This window comes from Sitodiplosis mosellana, unplaced genomic scaffold, assembly GCF_009176505.1.
Source record: "Sitodiplosis mosellana isolate CC-2019 unplaced genomic scaffold, AAFC_SMos_1.0 Smas_scaffold_7303, whole genome shotgun sequence".
In the NCBI taxonomy this organism is placed as follows: Eukaryota; Metazoa; Arthropoda; class Insecta; order Diptera; family Cecidomyiidae; genus Sitodiplosis; species Sitodiplosis mosellana.
Window position 1 is genome coordinate 25153 of NW_022602398.1, and position 22972 is coordinate 48124.

Here is a 22972-nt window from a genome sequence, read left to right on the forward strand (position 1 = left end):
TCCAAGGAAAACTTGGACAAAATTGATGAATAAACAACCGTTTTTTTCATATACAAAACAACAATCAGTTTTATTTTCAATTTCATGTTTTTTTTTCTCCATAGATAATATACTTTTCATTTTTCTTTTTCTCTTTCTCACATATTTCATGCATTCCACCGTTGTTTCGATGGATGAAATTATTTTTCTGTTTTTTTTTTATATCGTGAATTAACATTTCTTAATCATCAAATTTCAAAAAAAAATTGTTTGTACGTAAATAGATTTTTTTAAATTCTTTATAACATTGGTTTTCATATTGAAAAATAAAATTACTATTTAAATTAGAAACTTAAAAACTAAACACAATTTGTCATACAGATTAATGGAATGTATTGGGTGTATGTGTGTGTGTGTGTGATTTTATTATTCTTCTCTTAAAAAAAGAGAGACAAATTTCAGTGTTTTACAATTTTTTTCTTCATGTGTCGCCATGATATTCAGCTGTGCCTAATTAAAAAAAAAAACGATGCGAAATGGCATCGATTCGAGTGTTTTGGAGTTTGAACATAAACCAAAGAAAATGAAATGATTTTAAATAAATGATGTGGTCATGTTGTTGATTCCATCAAATGGTTGAGTAAGAGGATTACGAGAAGAAGAAAAAAAAAGACAACAACAATACCATAAGAACAATAGTTATGATAAACGAACAAAGTGGAACACAGATAGATTGATTTGTCTATTGTTGTAATGTGTGCGTTTAGAGTAGGCAAAAAAAAGAGTTCACAAAAATTGAGATAGTAAGGAAATAAATATAAGAAGAAGAGATGATTTACATATAAAATTCGACTGAGCACACGCCATCAAAAACACACACACACACAATCGATTGTGTCTGGTTCTTTTTGATGACAATTGATAAATTAGTTTGCATTTAGTATGCCACCATCTGTTTAAATATCTCGTGAAAACTTTTGCCATACAATTTTCGATCCATTCGACAAGTTTGGACATATCATCAAGAAAATACACGCACACATATCGTTCGCTCTTCGATGTACGTGCCAACATCATCCCGAAAACAGGTTTGCACTTTGCCAAAAACATTAGCTATTTGTTCACCGTTCATAAAGTGTGTGCTATTCATTCAAAGGTATTCGGCTGTTTGATTGGTTGGCTTGACACACAAATGTCCACACTTACAAAAAACGGTATTAGCACACACATCCTGATTGGATTCTGTATCGGATTTTTTGTTATCCACGCGTCAACACCAATAATTAACATCAATTTCACAATTAATAAATATCTAAAATGTTCATGTGGTGGTAAAACACCATCATCAATTTGTTTGTTTTTTATACGTAATATGTGTATGTCGGGTCGTACGTTTCCTGTTCGACTCAATGAAACCACTCAATTTGTCTATTTTGTTGTTCTTTTTCACCAAAATGTGTTCTTGATATCTAAATATTTGTATATCCTCATTGTTTTATCCATTTATCTTTCATCTTCGTCATTGTTTTTATCTTCATTTTAATTTAGGTAAAACGATTCTTAAAAGCTGCACCTGTCGATTAAAGTATTATCTCATCATAGAATTTTTCATGTTATCATTATTTTTTGTTGTGTTTTTTGTTTTTGTTTGTGTGTAAGCATATCGAAAAATATTAAAACAAGATTTACACTAAATTTCATCGTTTCATTTTGGTATAATGATTTTCCTCGTTCTTTTTTCTCTTCGTCTCATTGAATATGGGTTTGCTTGTTTTCTCTGTCTTGTTGAGTGTGAGTAATGAGTGTTAATGCATGTGGTTTTGCTTTGTGTATGTGTGATACAAATCTAGAACAATATCAATACAATATTTCCACCACAAATAACATCGAAACAAATCTCTTGTCTAAGTTTATTTGTTTTTCGGTATGTGTTTTCAAGCGAATTGATTGAAATTCTGCTGCGTGTGTATGTGACTTATTCTTCGCCGATAAATTGTCTATCTATGTTAGTGACCAGCACTTAAAAATTTGATGCATCTCATTGTTGAGAATTGTTCAGTCAACGCCACGAGACACATATCAACAAATATTTGAAACAATTTTCTCTATCCTTTTTTTGTTCATCTAATTCAATTTTTCCTTTTTTTTTCATTTTCTCAAAATCATTTTAACTAATTATTTATACATTTATTTAATGACACAATATTTATAATTTAGGTCGCCGTGTCAATAAAAATACTACAGTTTCGCATTCAATCATGAACGGAAGAAAACCCCAGACATTTTTATTATGGATAACAAATTCTGTGTGCACTTTTGTGTCCTCACTAAAACCGTGACTAATTTGCTCAATCTAGATTGGTTCTTCCTCTTCTGCTTCTGCTGAAAGTACACACATTACATTCATTTAGTTTTATTTTAGACAACAATTGACATTTAAAATTCTTCGTCGTTTGCTAGTTTTCTCCGGCTTCTGTCGAATTTGAAACTCTCGACATTTTTATTTGTTAATTCGATTAAAAACTCTTCTTTTTTTTGCTAGATCCATTTTGTTGTTGTTATAAAAAGAGTTGGCCAGTGCAATTGATCCTGTGTGAGTCACAGAAACAGCACTGACACTCGGTCTCTGTATAATTAAATAATTTTTATTCGTTGGTTTTTGCACATTAAGGTCACTCAAATTAGTTCATTTTCTCTCTATATATATCGTTATGAATATTTTATACGATTTTAAGTGTTAAATTGGATTTCTCTTTTCAGTGATGTTATTGTTATATTTTTTTTCGCTTCATTTAGATTTCTGCCCAATGCGAATACATTATATTGATATGGATCAAGGAAAAAAAATAGTTTTGAATGAAATTTTTCTATTACATTTTTTTTCTCTTTCTCAATCGATTGATACAAAGTTGATCGAGAGAGTGAGGAAGGAAAATTGGTTTCGCAGAATGGGAGGTGTATTTGAATCCTTATCGTTCCATGAATCGGATGTGATGCAATCGCATGATTTAAAAAAAAACAAGAAACATATGGAAATTCGTTGAATTGCGGCTGAGCAATTTGTATGCATCACCTGATTATTATATATGCAAACGATTAAAGTGTCGTTTTTTTGTCTCTCTTGCTTGTGATTAATTTTTTTTTTCGTGGTTATTAAACAACGGATACGATAAATTTATTTTGTGACAAATGTCACTTTTTTCAGTTTTAAGTATTTTAAATTCGTCGATTTGAGTGCGAAGCCGTGTTATTATTTTGCTCATGCAATATTCATTTCGCGTTGCTTCTTTGAAATGAAAAGAAAAATTGTGCAAAATGTGTTAAAAACCACAAATACCGTTACGATGAACAAAATCAACATTCAGAGAAATTCCATTTCTCAAAAATATGCGCCAAACATGACCATTCCCAGCGTACTCTCACGAAGGAGGTAGTAGTGGGATAGGTGTGAAATATAAACAACATCAGCTATCAATAAGTCGTGTGACTCTCTCTGTGTGTTTAAGTGTGATATTTATCATTCACATCATTAAGAGTTTATGTTCTGACGAACGTGTGATTGTGGCTATATCCATAAAGCACATAACATTTTTGCAGGTGCACCAACAAATGGGCTCATCATATTGTTTCTCAAGCGGATAATTGTATTTTATACATAAACATTAGTGTTTTATACTCTCTTTTTTTTGCACAATAAATATATATTATATACAATTGGTTGAATCGTGTGTGTGTGTGTGTGTGTGTGTGTGAGTGCGGTTTTCACTTTAATTCGGTTTGTCATTTTAATAAAATATAAATAGAAAAAACACAAGAAACTATTTGCCCGATAAACCACACCACACAATGGCTTCACCTGCCAAATGAAACCAGTTCATTTTTTAAATAATTTGCTCGTTTTCCGTTGTTGTTTTTTCTCTTCTTTCTCTTTGTTTTCAATCGAATGGATTTCATTTGGGTCGGAATGCCAGTTCAAATCATACACTACGTTATCGAGATGATAAAGTGCGGATTGCTTCGTCTTTTATTAGGCAAACTTAGTCTTGCGTCTTTTGTGTCCCTGCATTTATGTAGAAATTATCGTTTTTTTGCTGTTCCTAACTCCGGCGACCATAAATTATGTGCATAGCACATACATTTCAAAATGTCACACGCTTCATTCTTTGCTACCCCCCCCCCCCTCCCCTACTCACACACATTCTCATTTCATCTAATTCTCTTCAGCTGTGTGCCTCTTGCACCGCCTGTCTCTCTTATTTAAAACTTAATCACGTTAATTGTTAAGAACATACATTTAAAATCACAATTATTCTATATTCAAAATAGTTGTATGCATTAATTCCTCGATCTCTAATATAAACTCAACATCATTTACACATTTCCAAATCAAAACATGTCCAGCAGGTATGAGAATTTTTGTTTTTTTTTTTCATTCTTTCAATTTTCGTTTGTTATCGCAATTTGCGCAATTATCAATTTTTCGTCGATGCTTTTTTTTCATTCATTTTGCGTCGTCTTGTTCCATCGGTTCATCAGATTCTTCACGCGAAAGCGAACCACTGCCATGGGAAAAAGTTTGCAATTAATAAAAATTTCAGAACGTTTTAACCGGGTATGGTCTTACCGATTCGCTGGTGGCTGCATTGAGAGACCAGCCATTGCGGTTAACGTTTCTGATTCCTCTCGTTCACATTTCAGTGCTTGAATAGCTGACATTCCAACGGTGTGGGCCAAACGTTTTACGCATGGCCAATGTGACATCTGCAAATGAACAAAATTGGAGTCGTGTATTTTGTGGTGTATTGATACAAAAGCCAATACAAAAATATGCGTTATGCCTTTTGAGAGAGGAAAGGTTTATTTTGGAATTCGATTCCATTTTCAAAAAACAAAACAAATCAATCAATTCAATTTGGGTTTTACCTGAATAGCAATAGTTTTCTGCAGTGTGTCGATTGCATTTTGACACGGTGCACGCGATAGCTCAACTTCAGGTATGGGTGATGGTTCGTCGCCAAGTAAAGCCTTCACGCACTCTTGGGCTGAATCACAAATTGCGGTCAAATCATAACCACCTTCAAGGGCCAGAACGATTTTACCATCAGCCAATTGCATCAATTCACGTGCTAAATGACCGAAACAAGCTGGTGACACCACATAACCGCCCAATGGTGGTGGATGACCGATGGCAGCATCAAACCCGGCCGAAACGAGAATGATATCGGGTGCAAATTCACGAGCAATTGGCATTACAACCGTTCTAAACGCGGCCAAGTATTCGGCATCGCCCAACGCTGGATTCAACCCACCCGACCATGCGACATTAACATTGAATCCAACACCGATTCCAGCACCGCATTCAGTTGGACCACCAGTGCCCGGAAAGAAGTTTCCATCATCGTGTCGATGTATTGATAAATACAAAACGCTATTGTCCTCGTAGAATACTTGCTGCGTACCATTACCATGATGTACATCCCAATCCTGCCCAGAAATATAATAAATTAAGAATCAGCGAAATTTACGGAGGATATTTTTCATTACGGAGCTCACACTCCCAACATGATGATTTGTTATTTTCAAATTTACTTACGACGATCAGAACTTTTCCAATTTCATTTGGCAAACGCTGACGCAACAATTTCGCAGCAATTGCAACAGAGTTGAAGAAACAGAATCCCATGGCTAAATCTGGCTCAGCATGATGACCTAATTCAAGCGAGAAAAAAAGATAAGAAATTAATTATTGAGACACATTTTTGTGACTATGTTTAGAATGTTGGCTATTTTCGGTGCATACCTGGTGGGCGAACGACGGCAAAACCATTTTCAATGTCACGTTTCGCTGTTTTAAATGCCAAATCGATAACACATCCAGCTGCCATTTTTGCAGCCGCACTGGTATAGTTCTCATTCCATGTGGTGTCCAAATCGACACCAACACCACCGCATGCGAGCCGCACAAAACTCGTTCGTGATGATTCCATTTTTTGGCGATTCAATTGATTCGAACCGAATAGCATGGCATGGTTTTCCGTGTGCACCGTTTGAATTTCATCGAGTGTGGCTTTGCGTGATCGCAAACGATCGCATCGATTCGCCAATCCAGTTTCACCCAGCCGAGCCCATACACTTTGCAGCCGACCACTGTGCTCGGGATGCGATGAATTATTTCCACAAATGCACGAATGCTTCAGCATTGTGTTGTCAAATGCAAGACCGGTTGTGATTTTGTGTTCGTTCTCCGTAATGTGGCGTCGATGTGTCAAATTGATTGGATTGTCGAGCGATAACGATTGGCCGGTATCACGAATGCCGCAAAGATTTGGTTGTCCAAGCGGTACCAAAGGACTCGATAACGTTCGAGATAAAGGTCGACTGAGATTCCGCATCAAGAATGGATCGTCAACAGACAACTAAAATCGTATTATTACACAATATTCAAATGAAAACACGAGATGTTAGTAGAACGCAATGATGTGTTATCAAATGAAATTAAAAACTAGCACAAAAAAGTGAAAGTAAATTGAATGACGGCCACGAAAAGCATTTACCTGCATCGATTGACGGATGAGTATCTCACGTTGTTGCTGCAAATATTCCTGATCACGTAATCGTTCTTCGGGCGATATGGCCGGCGGTGGATTGAGAGTAGACGAAATCACGGTGCTTGTTGGTATAGGTTTCGGTGGTTGCTTTTTATCGGTTAAATCGATGACAGCATCTTCTTCTTCTTTGAACGATTCGGCGCGTCCGCTTCGCGTTAACACCGTTTGCCGGATCTTTTGTGTCAATTGCAAGTGTTGTTGTTCGTATGCCTGTCGTTCAGCCTCACTGTTTTCATAGTGTGTTTGAGCAATGTTCAGGGCAGCAGCACCCGTTAGCATCGGATGGCCAAGTGGAAGTGGAGCTGATTGAGTTCGACCCAATGGCCGATGGCCTTGCTTATGCAAGCGAGCGAGTGCAACTTGAGCATCGGTGATTGGTTGGCTGTACATTGGAATCGGATGCAAACCCGCCATTTGGGCCAAGTGAATTCCACTGTGGGCTGGCGGTACATCACCATGTTCCATGGTCGGAATAAAATACGGTGCTCCCGGTGGGGCTAGCATTGTTTGCGACGGTGTTCGTAGAATTGAATGAATTCCCTGTTTTTTTTTTTGGAAAGACGATAGAAAAGTATGTCAATTTCATTCTTCACATTCATTTCGATTAAAATCAAACTGTCCCGCAATCGATTCACTTACATAAGCGTGACTGTGTGCGTTTGGTAGATGCGGCCGTCCCAGACTGATATTAGGCATACTTGGTGATGTATACAACGACAAATCGTTAATACTATCTCGGCCAGCATGATAGTTTGGATCCTCATTTTCCTCTTGAATCGTCGCACTGGTGGGTGAGCCACGGCTTCCGGTCAATGTTGGCGGCGAATTCGGACCTGAATCTGTTGATGAACAATCTAAACGATGAATCAAATCTTTATTACTATCTTAAGCTTCGGAAAAATGAATCGCGGCGGACTTTTATCAATTTACAAAAGAAAAACAACGACAAATCACTTCACACTCTCATATTTCTGAGCATCTCATGCAAATAATAATGGTTATATCGATATCGAAAAATTTACAGCAAAAAAAAAGACGTTATACATTAAAAGCGTATCGTTAGATTGTTTTTTTTCTTGGGTGTGTGTGATTGTTTTCGGATTAAACAGTGTTGAGCTCATCGAGGGTGTAGACAAATCAAACAAAGACAAACGAAAATATGTGTATAAATTGCAGCTGATGTGATACATACTTGGTCCAATTAGAGAGCTTTGATGTTGCTTTAGTCGACGTTGAGCAGCAATTAGCAAACGTTCTTGTCGTCGTGCGGCCAATGATCCGGCGCGAGCTTTTCTCTCAATAACACTTTGTTTCAAACGTATCTTCAATAAATTGGGCTCGGATGCTGCAGCCGAATCAAAGAAATATACATTCGATATTTTTTTTACGTGAGTTTTGTTTATTTGTTATACTATATTACTATTGAATTCTATATGAAATCCATCAATCTTCAAATGATACAGTTAGTTTTTCGTTAGATAAATTTTGGTGTTAAATGCACACAAGAGAAATAAAATCGGTCAAAATTTTTAGCACAAATATATCAAACGTTATGGAAAAAAGCTGCACATTTCCAAACTTTTGTTTGCAAACAAAAGTTATTCAACGAAAAACATCATTAGCCGAAGAACATCAAGGCCTTTGAGCATTTTGTTTTGCTATTGATTCATTTTATTAACGTCTGTTATATTTCCAATCAAAACAATTGAAAATAATTTTTTTTTTGGTTGCTCAAATGCCATGTGTTCATTTTCGCATGCATCAAAGGGCCGATCGATGGATCGATCGAAATCGTTTCGTTACCTGTTTTGCGCAGTGGAAAATCGGGATCGTATTTCGATATAGTTGGTGGCGGCTGTTGAGGTATTTTATATGGGTGGGAGCTTGGCAGAACACCAGCTGGGAACGATTCGCCCGATGAACTTTTGACAACACCCCTGAAAATATACATGGACACACGTCATCAAGTAAAACCATTTAAAAATTCAATGTTTTGAAATGATTGAAAAAAAAATGAAATGGCTCAACAAATGCTTACCAATTTCGATATGGCGACGCGGCAGAAGCAAGACCATTTGATGAAGCATTTTGCTTCTTGCTGATGATAAATGACTGCAAAAGAAGAGAGTAATTTATTCGAAATATGTCTTCTCATTCAATGGTTTGAATAGATTATGGTGTGAATGATACATACTTGCAATTTTTGCTTAACTTCTGGACTAGCATTGGCACTGGATGAATTCTCTTTCCGACGAACGATTGCCTCACGTTCGCGTCGTTCGCGTTGTTCACGCTGTTCTCGTTGTTCACGTTGTTCGCGTTGTTGTTGCTCCTCAAGAGCGGCTATACGTTGCTCATGCAATTCCTGCAATACGCCATTTGAATACGCCGCAGACTATAAATAACGGTTTTTGGAAAGAGGTATATCGGTTTTGTGCCAGTGGACCAAAAAAAAATGCAATAAAAAGTAATACCAACGCAGAGCAAAAAATAAAGAACAAATAAACTAAAAACGAAAACCAAAACAGAAACAGAAACGCATAAGTTAGAACGCAATTTTGTATTATTAACGTAGTAGTTCGCACAATGAATGGTCCAAGAGCGCTCGATGAGCATACATATTTAATGGCAAAGATGCAAGAGGTAAAGTAAAACTTAATCGAAATTTGACCAATTTGAAAAGGAATGCAGCTCAAGAATGAAGTTTGAATTTGAAATGAAATTTGGAATATAGTAAAATCAATAATCGAACCAGAATGATATCTAAATATTGTCGGTGGTTGTATCCAAACAATTTTGTTTGTCAAGATATCAAAGGGGAAAAAACGTTTTATGAAAATTGTTTACTGATCTTGCAATCGACCTAAGCGGCTTATTATCAATTTACAATAAATGGCTATTCTAACTTCATAATGAAGAAAGAGCAGCTTAAGATAGAAATGGAATATTTCTTCCGTTCCATGGTTCATTTTCTTGGCAAGTGATTATGCATGGATTGATTCATTTTGGTCTAAATGCTATTTTCAATTAAGCTGTTTCTTTATGCTTTCGTTTTGATTTCATTTTTATTCTTTCTACCTTCTTTTGAATTTATTCTTACCTGAAACTTATGTTCGAGTTGCCATTTATGCTGAAGTTCCAACTGTTTGTTTTTCTCCTGAAATGTATGCCAAAGCATTTGCTTCTGCAATTCCTGCTCCTTTTTCAGCTGCAATGAATAATAAAAAAAAATCCAATTCCATTGAATTATTCATCCTTGACATAGGCTTACAATACAGATTTGTTTGCTTTTACTTTATTTTTGTCTGTAATATTGATTGAATTCGATGAATGTTCGGTTGTGATGATGAGGTAGAGAGAACGAGAAAAAGGGAGCGAACGAGTGGTGTTTGTTGTGTTCAAAAATACATTTTCAATGGATTGTATAATCGCTTTAAAGGGTTTTTATTTTTAGAAATAACGTCGCATCTCCATGGAAAAAGAAATCATCGAATACCTGATTTTGATTCATTTGCATAATTGCGTTCGATCCGTGTAACGAATCGCTAACAACAAAACAGTCTGCTTTTTTCAGTCTTTCGCGAGCTGATTGCGGTTATGTCTTGTGTAACGAATGTTCTTGTTATCACACACACACACTCATGTTAAACCCGAGTAATTTTTCTCCGCAAATCAATTTTACTGCGAGACAGAATTTTCAGCAAGTATTTTTCAAAAAGCATAATAATCACGACGAATTAATGGGTGTGGTGACGCGAAACGACCAATTGATACCGGCACACCAAAATTATTTGCCAACAATTCGATTCTTCGGGATCGAGACAGACGCATCGGAATGTGTTTTACGCGAAAAATGACTTTGACGAAAACAAAATCAGCACGAACAAAAAATGCGGTTTGAAAAACTCTCTCAAATCATCAACCAATTTAGGTACATGCGATTGCTTTGGCTTCATTCAACATCTGCTTTTGATACAGTCGCGAAATCAATCTAAAATGTCCAATTAAATGTTTTGAGAAAGAGATAAAGCCATTTTATGCAAGCAACATTCCAGTTGGATGTTTTAATTACGTTCACATTCAGGCTGCAACCACTTTTAGAATTTTAGAATTTTAGATTTTAATTACGAAAATTTCACATTCATATATCGAGAAAAAAAAATGTATAAATCAATAGGAAATACGTTGGCATAGTTAACTGTTGATGACAACATGGAATTTCCACAACAATATTCAATTCGGGGTAGAAACCATTTTTCTCATAATAGGAGCGAACGAAAAACCTTTCGGTTGTGTACTGTCCATTGAAGACAGAGTAAAAAAAATACTACACTATTGTAGTATTTGAAAAAAGAAGCAACCAAAGTGTGATTACGGGCTGGCGAGCGTTTGTGTACATTGCGTCGTTGTTATTTGCGATCGATCTGCGAACACTAACGCGCACGCACACACAATCGCGCTTACACTGTACATCGTACAACAAGACACATCTATCTGTCTATATCTCACATATGTTTCTCTGTCGCTGGTACTTCTTTCAATCGGTCGGTCGGTCGGTCGGTCGGTCGTACTCTGTTCGTTCATAAATATTTAATAGGCTAAAAATAAAAACAAGAAAAACCTTGAACAGTCAACGCTTTACAGTGACAACGTTCATAATCTCGTCAATATACACAGTAGAAAAATGCCACGATTTTGAGTAATGAAGAGAGAGAAAGAGGATGAAAGAACGAGAATGAACATTAAAATAACATACGCCATCGAATGCAAGCGAGCGACTGAACGATAAACAAACAAATATCATTTTTTTTCCTCTCATTCTGTACAACGACTGGATGCTTCTCAATTAAAAATTTACATACAAGCTTACACAAGTGTACCTGTGTGTGGTGATATCGGAACAGAAGAAATGAAAAAAAAACCTTTGACAAAAATAACGAAACGACGTAATGCGAAACGACTAACGATCCGGTCAGAATTAACTGGCTGATATGCTTGAATCTTAAATGCTTTTGTTTTACGGTGGAAAATATGGAACCTGCTCCATTCACAAGCAGTACCCCGTAGAAAAGAATCATTCCACGTGAATAGAATTATGGATTGCGACCGAGAATAAACTCAGCAATTTGCATATACAATTCGAATATTTCCCTTGAGCTGCCGAATGAAATGTATTTCTTTTTACTGGGTCGTTTTTTTTTAAATCGGGTCTGTTAAGTGGGCCTCGACAAAAGCATTAAAATCTTTTGTGGTCGAGTCTTTTTTCCTCATTTCGCAGAAAAAAAACACTGGGATTTTGTGTGTGAGGCTAGCCGATTATATTTTCATAGCTCCTTTTCATCATTTTTATCGCCATCGAACCAAATTCGAGTCGATCTTTTCGACACATCTCATCGCTCTCCATTTGATACATGGTCACGCGAATTCATCCTCATCAAAAACAAAAGCGATCGACTTCCGGTTGCGCGTGTTTTTGACAGTTTTCAATCGAAAATGTTGATGGCGTTGACTGAAAGCGATGGACACAAAGGCTTCTTCTTATCACAGCAGTTGAACATCAATACTTTGTTGCTGTATCCATTTTTCTCTATATCTATCTTTTCAAAGATATGTGTTATCCATTCCATCATTTCATCGCAAACGGAAAAAAAACTCGATAAGCACGTGTGCAAATGAAGTATGAACATCGTTCTATTTGTCCGTATCGCAAGATAGCGGCAGTAGCGCGCTAAACCGGCTGTTGATCGCTCTTATCAATGTGTACCTTTTTTCTCTTTGCTCTTTCCCTCTCTCGCTCTCGACGTCATCAAAAGAGAAGAATGCGTTTGGTGCGGCCAAAAACAGAACAATCCCAATTCAATGCGTGTGGAGAAACAAGCAAATCACATGATATGCTTGTGAATTCATATGATACTCAATTTTTTGCTCGTTAAATTGCACACTGTGGGCTATTGTTGTTGTTACTGTGATGTATTTATATCGGGTTAAAGTAATAAAAATCACGTTTTCTGGGGCATTCAACATTCCTTAGATAAACAAAACTGCTACTTCTGTCACTTTATTTTACGGTTCAATTTAAATATAGTTGATCCGAATGTCAAATGGCGCGTGACAAATGAATCGTAACTTCATAGAAATGGTCGGCTCTCTTTTTTGCATTTCACGTTTGTTCATTCGACTCGCAAAATTTTACGCAAAAATTTATTCACAATCAAAGTGTGTTCGGCCAAACGGGAACATATGCAAATAGGTGTAAACTGGCTTTCTTTTTTCGACCAGTTTTCGTTTACTCTTACAACATTTGGAAATACCCGGACACGCAATTGCGTACGTGAGCTGGAGCTCGTCGTATATGAAACACAGTGCGTATCCTCGCGCTACACATCATTCGCAAAAAACTCTGGACGATTTAAAAAAAAAAAGAAGAAGAAGAAATCGTGGCTCGTTAGCCAAACGAAATACGATTCTTTTTTCATTTGGTTGGATCCGGTTTCAATGCTCTACTCACTCCAGTAAATATATCGAGATGTCTTACTTAGTATGCCAACAACAAACAGTTTTCAACTTCGATGCGAAAAAAAGCACAGAGAGACAGATACAAGAAGATGGAATGTGAATAAAGTTTTCTCCGCTTTTTATCAGTTCCATTCGCAAAACTGTAAACTGAAATTCTGTATTGGTTAATAAAGCAATGGTTAATCGTGAGCAAAAAATCTACCAAAGTGGCAATTCAACGTCTCGACCGCATAAAATATGTTAATCATTGGATATTGTTTGCAATTACAAATTTTCGACTTTGACAGATCGAATGAACGAAGACATGAACCAAAAGAAAAGCACTTCATTTTGAGGCGGACTATTTAAAGTTTAAAATAGGCAAAATGCGATGCGAGTATTTTTACCAACCAACAACTTACTTCTGTCAATCTGATATTTCATTCAGGTACAGTTTTTTCTTCGGTTGTCGTTTATCGTCATCGTATAATTTTTCACGAGGAATCGTTTGATGAAATTTTACTTTGCGATTCATTCGCAATTTTTTATTCGTTGTATGCATTTGATTCGGAATTCGCAGTATTGATGTTCATTTTTTGTTAAATATTTACTCGGATTTTCAATGAAATATCCAAATCAGTAACATTGCAAATTGCCAGCCATTGTCGCCTATCTCACACAGAACTTTTTTTTTCCTATTTCAAGGGGATAAAATGTGAATCACTTCCCCTTTTGAAATCGGAACGCATCTGAATTATTCATCGCCGGTTGTCCATTGATCAAAGTTTATTTCGGCCACTTATATGTGAATTTTTTTGCGCCAACTGAAATGAATCCGACTAACAATAAAAAAAAACGGGATCGACGTTTTTGCTAGTTGTTCGGAACATTAAATTTAATTTAGTCGATCTGTCCGAGACACATTTTATTTGTCATATGAAATTTATTAGCTCTTTCTCCATTTCATGCTCGTGTGCAAAATCGTTTTTTTTCGTTCTTTCTTCCATTGCGTAACACGAGTTTTTTTCCGTGCTGGATGATTCAAGCGGTTTTTTTTCTGGTGCGAAAAAATTGGCCACGAGATAAAATGTAAATAAAAATCTAGACAAGCAAGTGCTTAGCCACGATTATTTATGTACAAAATGCAAAATTCGCAATATTTATAAATATACGTAATCGACGAGAAAAAAATCGACGACAAAAAAGAGTCGATGAGAGAAGAAAACAAAAATCGGCGAAATGTTTGCAGAAGAAAGCGCGTCACTCTCTGTTTCTTCACGGTTGATTCATTCACACACACACAGCGTGTGTTTGACAATGAATGGTCGAGATTATTATGATTTTGCATCATTTGACAGGACGCCATTCATACCGACAATTTGCGGAGAAAACGTATAAATCAATTTATTCACACTGTCCACTTTGAATAGCTTTCACGACATTTATTCTTCATTTTTTTTAAATTGAGTCTCGCGCGCGCAAAAAAAATAGAATAAGCAACCACATGTATTTCGCGTGCGCAAAATGTGTTATGATTCGTCAATGGGCGATACTGTCTCTTTGCGAACATTGGCACCGGAAATTGTTCTTTATTCTCTGTGTTGTGTTAAGAAAATTATACAAGATTTGGTTTTCTCTCTCACTATCTTCATTGCTTTCTTTCGCTCGATGAGATGTGAAATAAAAGAACCATAAATTTAATTTTAATTTTTTATTCGAGGGAAAGAAAAATGGTTTGAGTTTTCGCGTTGACTCATGATTTTTTCCTAAGAAATTATTCTATTTTTGTGAACGGATTTTTGTGAATATGATGCCAGAAGCACGGTTTATATAATTAAACATCATTTGCTTGCAAGTTTTGCGTCATTGTGTACGATCATCGCCATTCAAAAACACCAGAAAATCTATGCGAGCAAATGACAAAATAGACTGGCTGTAAAATTATAGGCCGCATTCAAACGGTGATTAGTTTTAATGATAAAAATGAGCATATATCATCTGTCTAGTGTATACTGTGTCGGCTCTTTACCGCACTAAAACAAATCATCTTGAAATTGCTACGATTTATATAATTCCATGTCAAATCTATCAATCTATTTTCCGGTTTCGTTGAGCGTCGCGTGTGTTCCGAAATAGCATTATTTTGTATTGAGTATGTGTGTTTAATACTCCCCCTCTCCTCATATTGTTCTGCTTGATATTACGAAACGGTCGCCGGAATCGCTGTGATTCATCACATTATTGAGCGTGGCGACATTGAGGTGACCACTTGATAAATATTTCTAGATCAGAGATAACGTACATATTGAACACTGTTCACTTTCAGGACAAGGTATAAATAGACAACCGAACTGTTGTCCGGGTACGGTCTACAAAAAAAAGCAATTGACTCACCTCAAGAATTTGTTGATTGAGATCGTTTTGTGCACTGGTGGCATGTTGATTGGTTGTTGAGTTGTCAAGCGCCAGGCTGCTCGGTACAACCAGAATACGCTCTCTTCCAACCGCTGAATCACGAGCCATTTCTGTAAGAGAAAGTCAAACATTTGAGGAAAAAATATTATCGCAATCAATTTCAAAAATTCTAATATCATTCATTCAGTCGAAATTGAGAAGAGAAAAATAATACTGATGGAATGAAAACATAAATCGAGAAGCCACTGATAATATTTTCGACTGTGAGAGAGCGCGAAGGGGATTTAACGATGAATTTGCACATAATGGTGCTTATCACAAGTTTTGCAAATGACACCTGACTCGTCAAATTGACAATTGTCTCTAAAGAAATGCTAGCTCAAAGAAGGGTTGTTGGTTTGTGTTTGACGTAATCTACTTGGAAACGGTATTTCCATAGCATCGTCAGTGCGTTTGTTGTGCCGTATGTTTTTTTTTTCGCTTCCTCTTTTGTTTTCGTTCTGGTCTATTTTTATTAGTATTCTGTGCGTATTCAAAATTGCCTACGCAAAAGCGGTTCTCTCAATGGATTCAGGTGAATTGAATTTGTGACAGCGCAAAAAAAAAAACAAAACTCAATGGATCCCACCCACACATCCATTGTTATTACGTAGTGGAGTGCACGTATTGCAATGTGCAAACGACATGTAACTAAATGTGTGATAAGCTGTTCGCATGAAGAATTTTCCGAAGAGAAAAAAGCAGACAAGTAAATACAGTCTAGCATACGAAGAATATGAGTAGTCTATATAATAAGTCTCGATCGTCGTATCGCGATGACGAGATTCGAGAGATGTGACGTAAAAAGCTCCGCATCTCATGAAATTTGCCAAGTGGAAAATATATATTTAGAATGTAGTACTGCGTGTGGTTGTGTGTGTTTTGTTTGCGCGACACCGCTGCTATAGCGAAAAACCTTGACTGTGACAATTGTGATCTTTTTATACATTTTAATTAGTACACATATCCGTCAGCCGTACACTTTCAATCAAATTTTCGACTTCGTTGAAAGTCGAAGTTCGACAACCACACACTTTTTCTATCTAACTCTCTTTCGCAACCAATGCCTGCACTTGTCTCTCTACTCACTCTTTGTCTCTTTCTATTTGATTTTTCGGAACTCGCGAAATTATAAACATTTCAAGCACCCGGCAACACATTGAAAGTCGCACTTGAATTTTAAGCACAGTCATCGTAAATAGTAGGGAAAGAGAAGAAAAGAGAAACAAATGATTGTGTGATTGTATACAAGAATCGCGTCCGAAATTGTGAATGTTGAACGATACACACGGCATTATACATGAATAATTAACCGATGTCTATTGTCATCGTTGTCGCTGAGAATGAGTGCTTTTTTTCTCCCTCTTTGTCGACAAACACTCGTAGATAACATAACTTTTCACATCGTTTTTTTTCGGTTTGGATCGAAGGACGCTACTCGATATGTTTTTTTTTCTTATTCGGCTGCGTTTCGTCACGATACCAAAACTAACTTTGAACGTAACCGAATTGTAAGAGTCGTTTCAACTACAACAAAACATACATCCAATTGGCTCACAGCACCATCGAAACACATGAATTGGATTTTGTTTCTGGCGCAATGTTATAACGTTACGTTTTTGTTAACGTTCTTAGCGTTGACCGTCCCGTCTATCAACGAATCAACGATCCAAGTGTGTTGTTATTTCATTCTACGTCGTCGTCGATTGCGATAGTCGCACACTATTTTTAAAGGTAATTCGATTTTCTGACGGAGGGTTGGATGGGCGAAAGTTATGTTTCGATATGTTTTTTCCTGCCTAATTATTTTGATTTATAGTTTCTGTTTCTGTTTTAGCGTGAATATTTCACTATGGCCACTGAATAATCGATGGGGTGTTTTAAAAATAAGTTAATTGTCATGAAAGCCTTAGGCATTGCTTTTGTGTGTGTGTGTGTGCAAGTGTGATTGAAGCATGATATGCTACATTTCCATTTTCATAAACCGCTTACTCGCGCGCACCAATTAACAATAGATTCCCTTCAACAATGTCCAACCATAAAAATACAGTATTGCGGAGAGCGACAAAAATGTCTTTTCAATAGTGGAGGAACAGAGAGGGAGAGAAAAAGCAGCGTATCATGTTGTTCTGGTCACACGGTTTAAAGTGAATGAACAGAGAAAAAAACTCACAAAAGAAACCACATTTATTGAATCTTTCAAATCGTTTGTCATTACTGTGTCGAAATGTCGCTCATACTCATACTCATGCATGTACAATGTTGTGATGGCAATTATTTTGACATTAACGGAACTAAAAATACGACACTTTTTACACCGTTCATAAAATGTGAACGGTTTCATGGAATGAAATACATATGTATATCGAACGATGTTTATTGTATTATAAATTATGATGTTTCGTGTGCCTAAGAGGCACAAAAGAGAGAAAGAGAGATAGAGAACGCCACCAAATTGTTTATTTATAAGTTTCTATGAAGAAGTCACAATCAATTTTTTTTTACGTTTCTATAAATATTAGTGATTTAAGTCTGAAGGCACGAATTTGTTTGGTCCGCATAGGAGTTGAATTTCGTCGGTAGCCTTTTTTTGTCGTTCGGTTTTGTTTATTTAAATGGCATCAAATTTGGTAGTCAATTTGCACGTATGCCGTGGAAAAAAACATAATCAGACATATTGTTCACAGGTTTTTGCCTGGGTTTGAGTATATTTACCGAAAAAATTTGCGCACATTAACAATAACCGTTAAAGCCGAGTCTAAAAATAAATGTTTTCAATAAAGCAGAAAATAAAAATCACAATGCAATTGCAGTGTTCAAGTCCATTCACGCTATTATTCAGAATCGTGGTTGAAAACCCGAATCAAATGTGTTAAAATTGCCAGGTTTGGCAAACATAAGCAATTGCAAACCCGTTGCATGAACAAAAAATAAATGTATTTTCAAATGGCATGTACTATCCCAGCCAAAACTTGACCAATTGAACGTAGAAAAAAGTGTAACTTTAAATAAATTGCATTTTGTAAATGGAAACGTTATAAATTGCTCAGTTTGTTTGTGAGCATATGGAATGCGTATATCCAATTGGTTGTTTATCTAATCCGCTGGCGTGCGTGCTTTTACGCGAGTATTGTCTTGTTAGTTAGTTGGTTAACGTGGTCGGTTGTAAACAAAAACAAGCGATAAAGCTGCTCTCATCGCGCATAAAATGAAGTATCGTCATATTCAGTTCAAGTGTATGGAGTTTGAGTGCGTAAACAAGCCCCACATACAATTCATATATTTTGACTCATATTTCGTCGGTTGTTTTCGGAATGAATATGAGCGCATATCATCTTTTATTCAAATGGGCCAACGAAATTTTATTCGGTGTCAAATTGTCCTGTCCAATTGTCTATAAAAAGTTTCCGCGTTTTACATTACAATCGTTCAGTTGATATGATGACGTGGCAAACGAAACGTTTTTTTCCCTCTTTCTCGTTATCAAGCGGCACCAATTTTCTTTCGGAGTGTTCCGTCGGGTCAAACTATATGACCGAACAAGAGATAGGTGGAGGGGGAATACAAAGGAGCGAAAAAAAAGAACGCGAATAGACCAATGGTGCGTATGATCGCCTTTTATGACACTTTTATTACGCTCAATTCCGAATATTTATAATCGCGAATACAGATTTTAGGCGATAGGGTTTGTTTGTTCCTCCGTTCACAAACTATTACATTGAGTCTAGAAGCATTTTCTTTTTTTTTTCATTTCATAGAAACACTGAATCATCAATTTAATCTAAGATTTATATCGTTGTGCATGCGATGTTTAGCACACGACCTCTTGCAACAATATTTTTAATGTGCAATTTCGGCTCCAATAATAGCCATTCAGAAATAAGTCAATCAGCACGAGAAAAAAACACACACACATTTTTTTCACGTGGAGCTTTCTTTATAGTGCGAATATAGTGGAAATGAAGCTTTGGCGTAAATGGTGGCACGTGTACATGTTGGATGTGTGCAGAAAAAAAAGAAGTGAAATGTGTCTAGTTCGAAAACGAACAAGGGCCCTTCGAAAGTGTCGATGGTGGTCATCGATTTAAGACTAATCCATCAAAATGACTGCTTCTGCCAGCCACGTTTTTTTTTTTCTCGCATCAATCAGCGTGAACGTACGATTTTTATTTATAGTTTTCGCACACACATACACACACTCACAACTTAAATAGTTTCTTTTTCGCTAATTTTGTGCCCGGAAGCCGACCGTATTCAATTGTTTGTACGATCGATAGGCCGGTTAAAGTGATTTTCTTTTGGTGAAGAAAAAAAAAACTTTTACTTTTCCCTTTTGAACTCATGTTCACCGTACATTTCATGTTAATTTATTAAATGTGCCTTTCGCTTTTGCTATATTTCTTCTCTTCACTGTGTACAGTACTGTAGTACATCCCGTACTTTGTATCACGCCTATCCAACGACGATTGGCGGCTTAAACGAGAACTGCGTAGCAACGAATATGCCAATGTATGGTTTGTGCATGTGTATGTGTATGTGTTTTACAATTTCAAATGATACACGTGCCGCGTTTGCCGTAAACCAATTGAATTAGTTTCAATTCAGCACGGGCAAGCTGACAATGAATTTGATAAGCCTAACGAGCGAACGAACGAACAACAACAAACAGATATTTTTGTTCAGATTTTCGGTCTCAATATGATTGACTACCATGGTACTACATTTAATCGCTAAAGAAAACTTAATGCGATATATTTCTGTAAATTCACAGCAAACTACGAAATATGGACACATTCAACGTTCACTTTTTGTGTTGTCATGCATTTAATCGATCGAAGTGGTGCGTTTGAGGGTAGATCTTATACCGGTTCTCGTCGAAGAAGACGAATTAGATTTCGTCATTTTGCATTCAAAAATAAAGATTGTGTCTTAAATCAAAATCAACATTTGCCATTAAAAAAAGATCAATCTCATATGGGAAAAAAATTATTCATATTATTGTAATCAAAACGACACTAAACAAATCCAAGCTACAAAATAAAATGTGAATGACATCTTTTAAAACTTGAAATGAAATGAATTCAGCGCTTCATTTCGTCAAAAATGTACGACGAGCTGTGGTAATCAAGCCAAACAAAACATATTGTTCGCATAAAAAAATGTGTGATGCACATTGCACACACAACATAAATTGTTCGCGTTGGCATGGAACAATTCGAGGTGAGACCAGTAGCTAGACTGCAGGCCGAAAACCATCCACGCCGTGAAAATGAGTTTTAAAACAAATTCCGCGCTAACGGCATGCACATAGCGAGAGCGTGAAAAGGACAAGACATAGTTCAATTGAGCTATTAATAAACTGAACGCATTTATTTTTAAATTGTTCAGCAATCGTTAAAACCCGAATTTCTGTCAGTCGCATTAAACGCGACCCGCTAAAAATACACCGACGAATCTATTTTATATTTTGGTTCGCGAGTGAGAGAGAGAGAGAGTGAAGGAGAGAAAGAGAGAATGAAAAGCATTTAGGCTTCGCTTCTTCGCATTAGCACAGAAATGCCTAAATATAATATGAATACCACAACGCGCGGATAATTATAAATTGTTGTGTGTATATACAAGTTTATGATGCGCCATTTGGAATGCTCAAAACCATTTTCGTATACCAATATATTTTTGATGCCCATCAAGTGCGCCGCATTTTTCAGCCCCTTCTATTGGACTGCCTTCGGCGTGTAGGAGAGAGAGATAAAAAAAACCCGAGCTCTCCGGTTTTTCATATTTCATGTACGTACACGCTATTATTGGATTCAAATTAGATACTCAATAAAAATGTGTGTATTTTTACACACGAAAAGATTGGAACGATTCTTGGGCGGATACTTGAACGGAAAACGGCTAAAATTACGCATTGGATAATTAGACAATCTATAGACGAATGCCACACGCGCAACTGATAATTTCATATGATAATGGAAATGTTCAGCATTTTTCATCTTTTTTTTTGCTTTGCTTCTTTCCAATAATGCCGATGCGTCGTCGTTGTTTTGTTGCTAATTTTAAATGTGTCTAGATAACAGTTTACGTCTTCTTTGTTTCATTTTCAATTTAAGATTTATTTACATGCTTTTAAGTACATGCTTTTGTCTGATTTGGATTGGAGTTCATCTTGCAAGCCGATAAGCAGATCGTCCGTTATTTGAGACAATCTATAATTATTGAATATTATTTCATTAATCAGCTTGTGATAGAACGTTCTTTCGCCTTCGCATTTGAACTTCTTTTGTGAAGAAGAACCGTAATTGATCGGATAAAGATCATCTGTGAATTGCGACGCAATTATTGGAACGGTTGTTAGTCATTCCCATCATTTAATCACGAAGAGATTTTTCACGCTCTTGCCCTTTATTCCCCTCTCTTTCCTTTCCTTTCTCTATCTATCTATCTTTCTCTCTGTGTCTGTCTCTGTCTTTGTCCCTCCATAAAATTGCAACCGCTTTATTCGAAACAGTACACGAATTCTTTGACTTTCTACGAATTTTCCCATCAATGAACGAGGTAAACACAAAATCGTGAATTAAAAAAAAAAACAACAAAAACAAAAATAGTGGAAACTTGAAACAGAATATCAACAGAAAAAATGTTGAACATCCTGTTTCGCAGACGCATCCACCAAGCGGTGCAACATCACAAAAACGCCAATCTGGAATCATATTTATATGCAAAAATAAATGAAATTGGATAAAAATATTTTTGGATGTTGTTGTTGTCATTTTTTTTTAAATATATAAATAGTCAGGCGACAGGGAATAAATAATCTATTTTAAAATTTGTATACAAAATATACGCGACACGCGTGCTGCCAAACAGACAGGCGGATCATCCGAAAATATAATAATTAATACGGATTTCTTTGAAGAAGAGATGCGCTTGTGCGTTGCACCCATACCTCGAGCATGCTTTTGTATCTTTGCCAAAAATGGTTCTGTACTAAGCTGAAAAAACTTAGCTAACAATTTAAAATACATTGCGCCCCGCAAGCCATCTAGATGGCGCCACAAGAAAATTTGGTTCTTATACGAGGTGTATGCTCAAGATATGGTTGCACCTTTGTGTCGTTTGCCATTGTTTTGTTCTTGTTGAAATATGCTATCACAATATGTGGCCTATTCTGAGGCAGACACAGACGTGTGCAAGGGGGGGGGTATTCCGGTTTTACCCCCCCTCTAGGATTCCAAAATGTGGACCCCCCCAGCTATTTGGAAAATTCGACACTAGATATAATCGATTTTCAAAAGTGAGGACCTTTTTTTTTTTTTTAGGTCTTCACTTGTTTTTTGACACCCATTGGCAAAATTTTAGACCCCCATTGTGGAATTTTGACTGTTTTACACTAGATAGAATCGATTTTCAAAAGTGAGGACCTTTTTTTTTTT

The 22972-nt window shown here is 36.4% G+C and overlaps 1 protein-coding gene across 5 annotated transcripts in view; it reads right to left on the reverse strand.

The window, feature by feature from the left end:
• Nucleotides 1–40: 40 nt before the first annotated feature.
• Nucleotides 41–22972, reverse strand: part of LOC129580212 (histone deacetylase 4-like) — a 24546-nt gene continuing 1614 nt past the window's right edge. The window contains exons 2-14 of one of the 5 annotated variants that reach the window (XM_055470423.1): nucleotides 15477–15607; nucleotides 9688–9795; nucleotides 8782–8982; nucleotides 8626–8699; nucleotides 8391–8524; nucleotides 7780–7932; nucleotides 7227–7426; nucleotides 6534–7127; nucleotides 5780–6395; nucleotides 5573–5688; nucleotides 4903–5463; nucleotides 4604–4740; nucleotides 41–4538 (exon numbers count right to left, since the gene is read on the reverse strand). In XM_055470423.1, the coding sequence (XP_055326398.1) occupies nucleotides 4481–4538; nucleotides 4604–4740; nucleotides 4903–5463; nucleotides 5573–5688; nucleotides 5780–6395; nucleotides 6534–7127; nucleotides 7227–7426; nucleotides 7780–7932; nucleotides 8391–8524; nucleotides 8626–8699; nucleotides 8782–8982; nucleotides 9688–9795; nucleotides 15477–15607 (3083 nt within the window). In that variant the 3' untranslated portion in view covers nucleotides 41–4480. Of the gene's footprint in view, nucleotides 4539–4603; nucleotides 4741–4902; nucleotides 5464–5572; nucleotides 5689–5779; nucleotides 6396–6533; nucleotides 7128–7226; nucleotides 7442–7779; nucleotides 7933–8390; nucleotides 8525–8625; nucleotides 8700–8781; nucleotides 8983–9687; nucleotides 9796–15476; nucleotides 15608–22972 lie in introns of all 5 variants that reach the window. The other 4 variants (XM_055470424.1, XM_055470422.1, XM_055470426.1 and 1 more) reach the window with 4 other exon arrangements.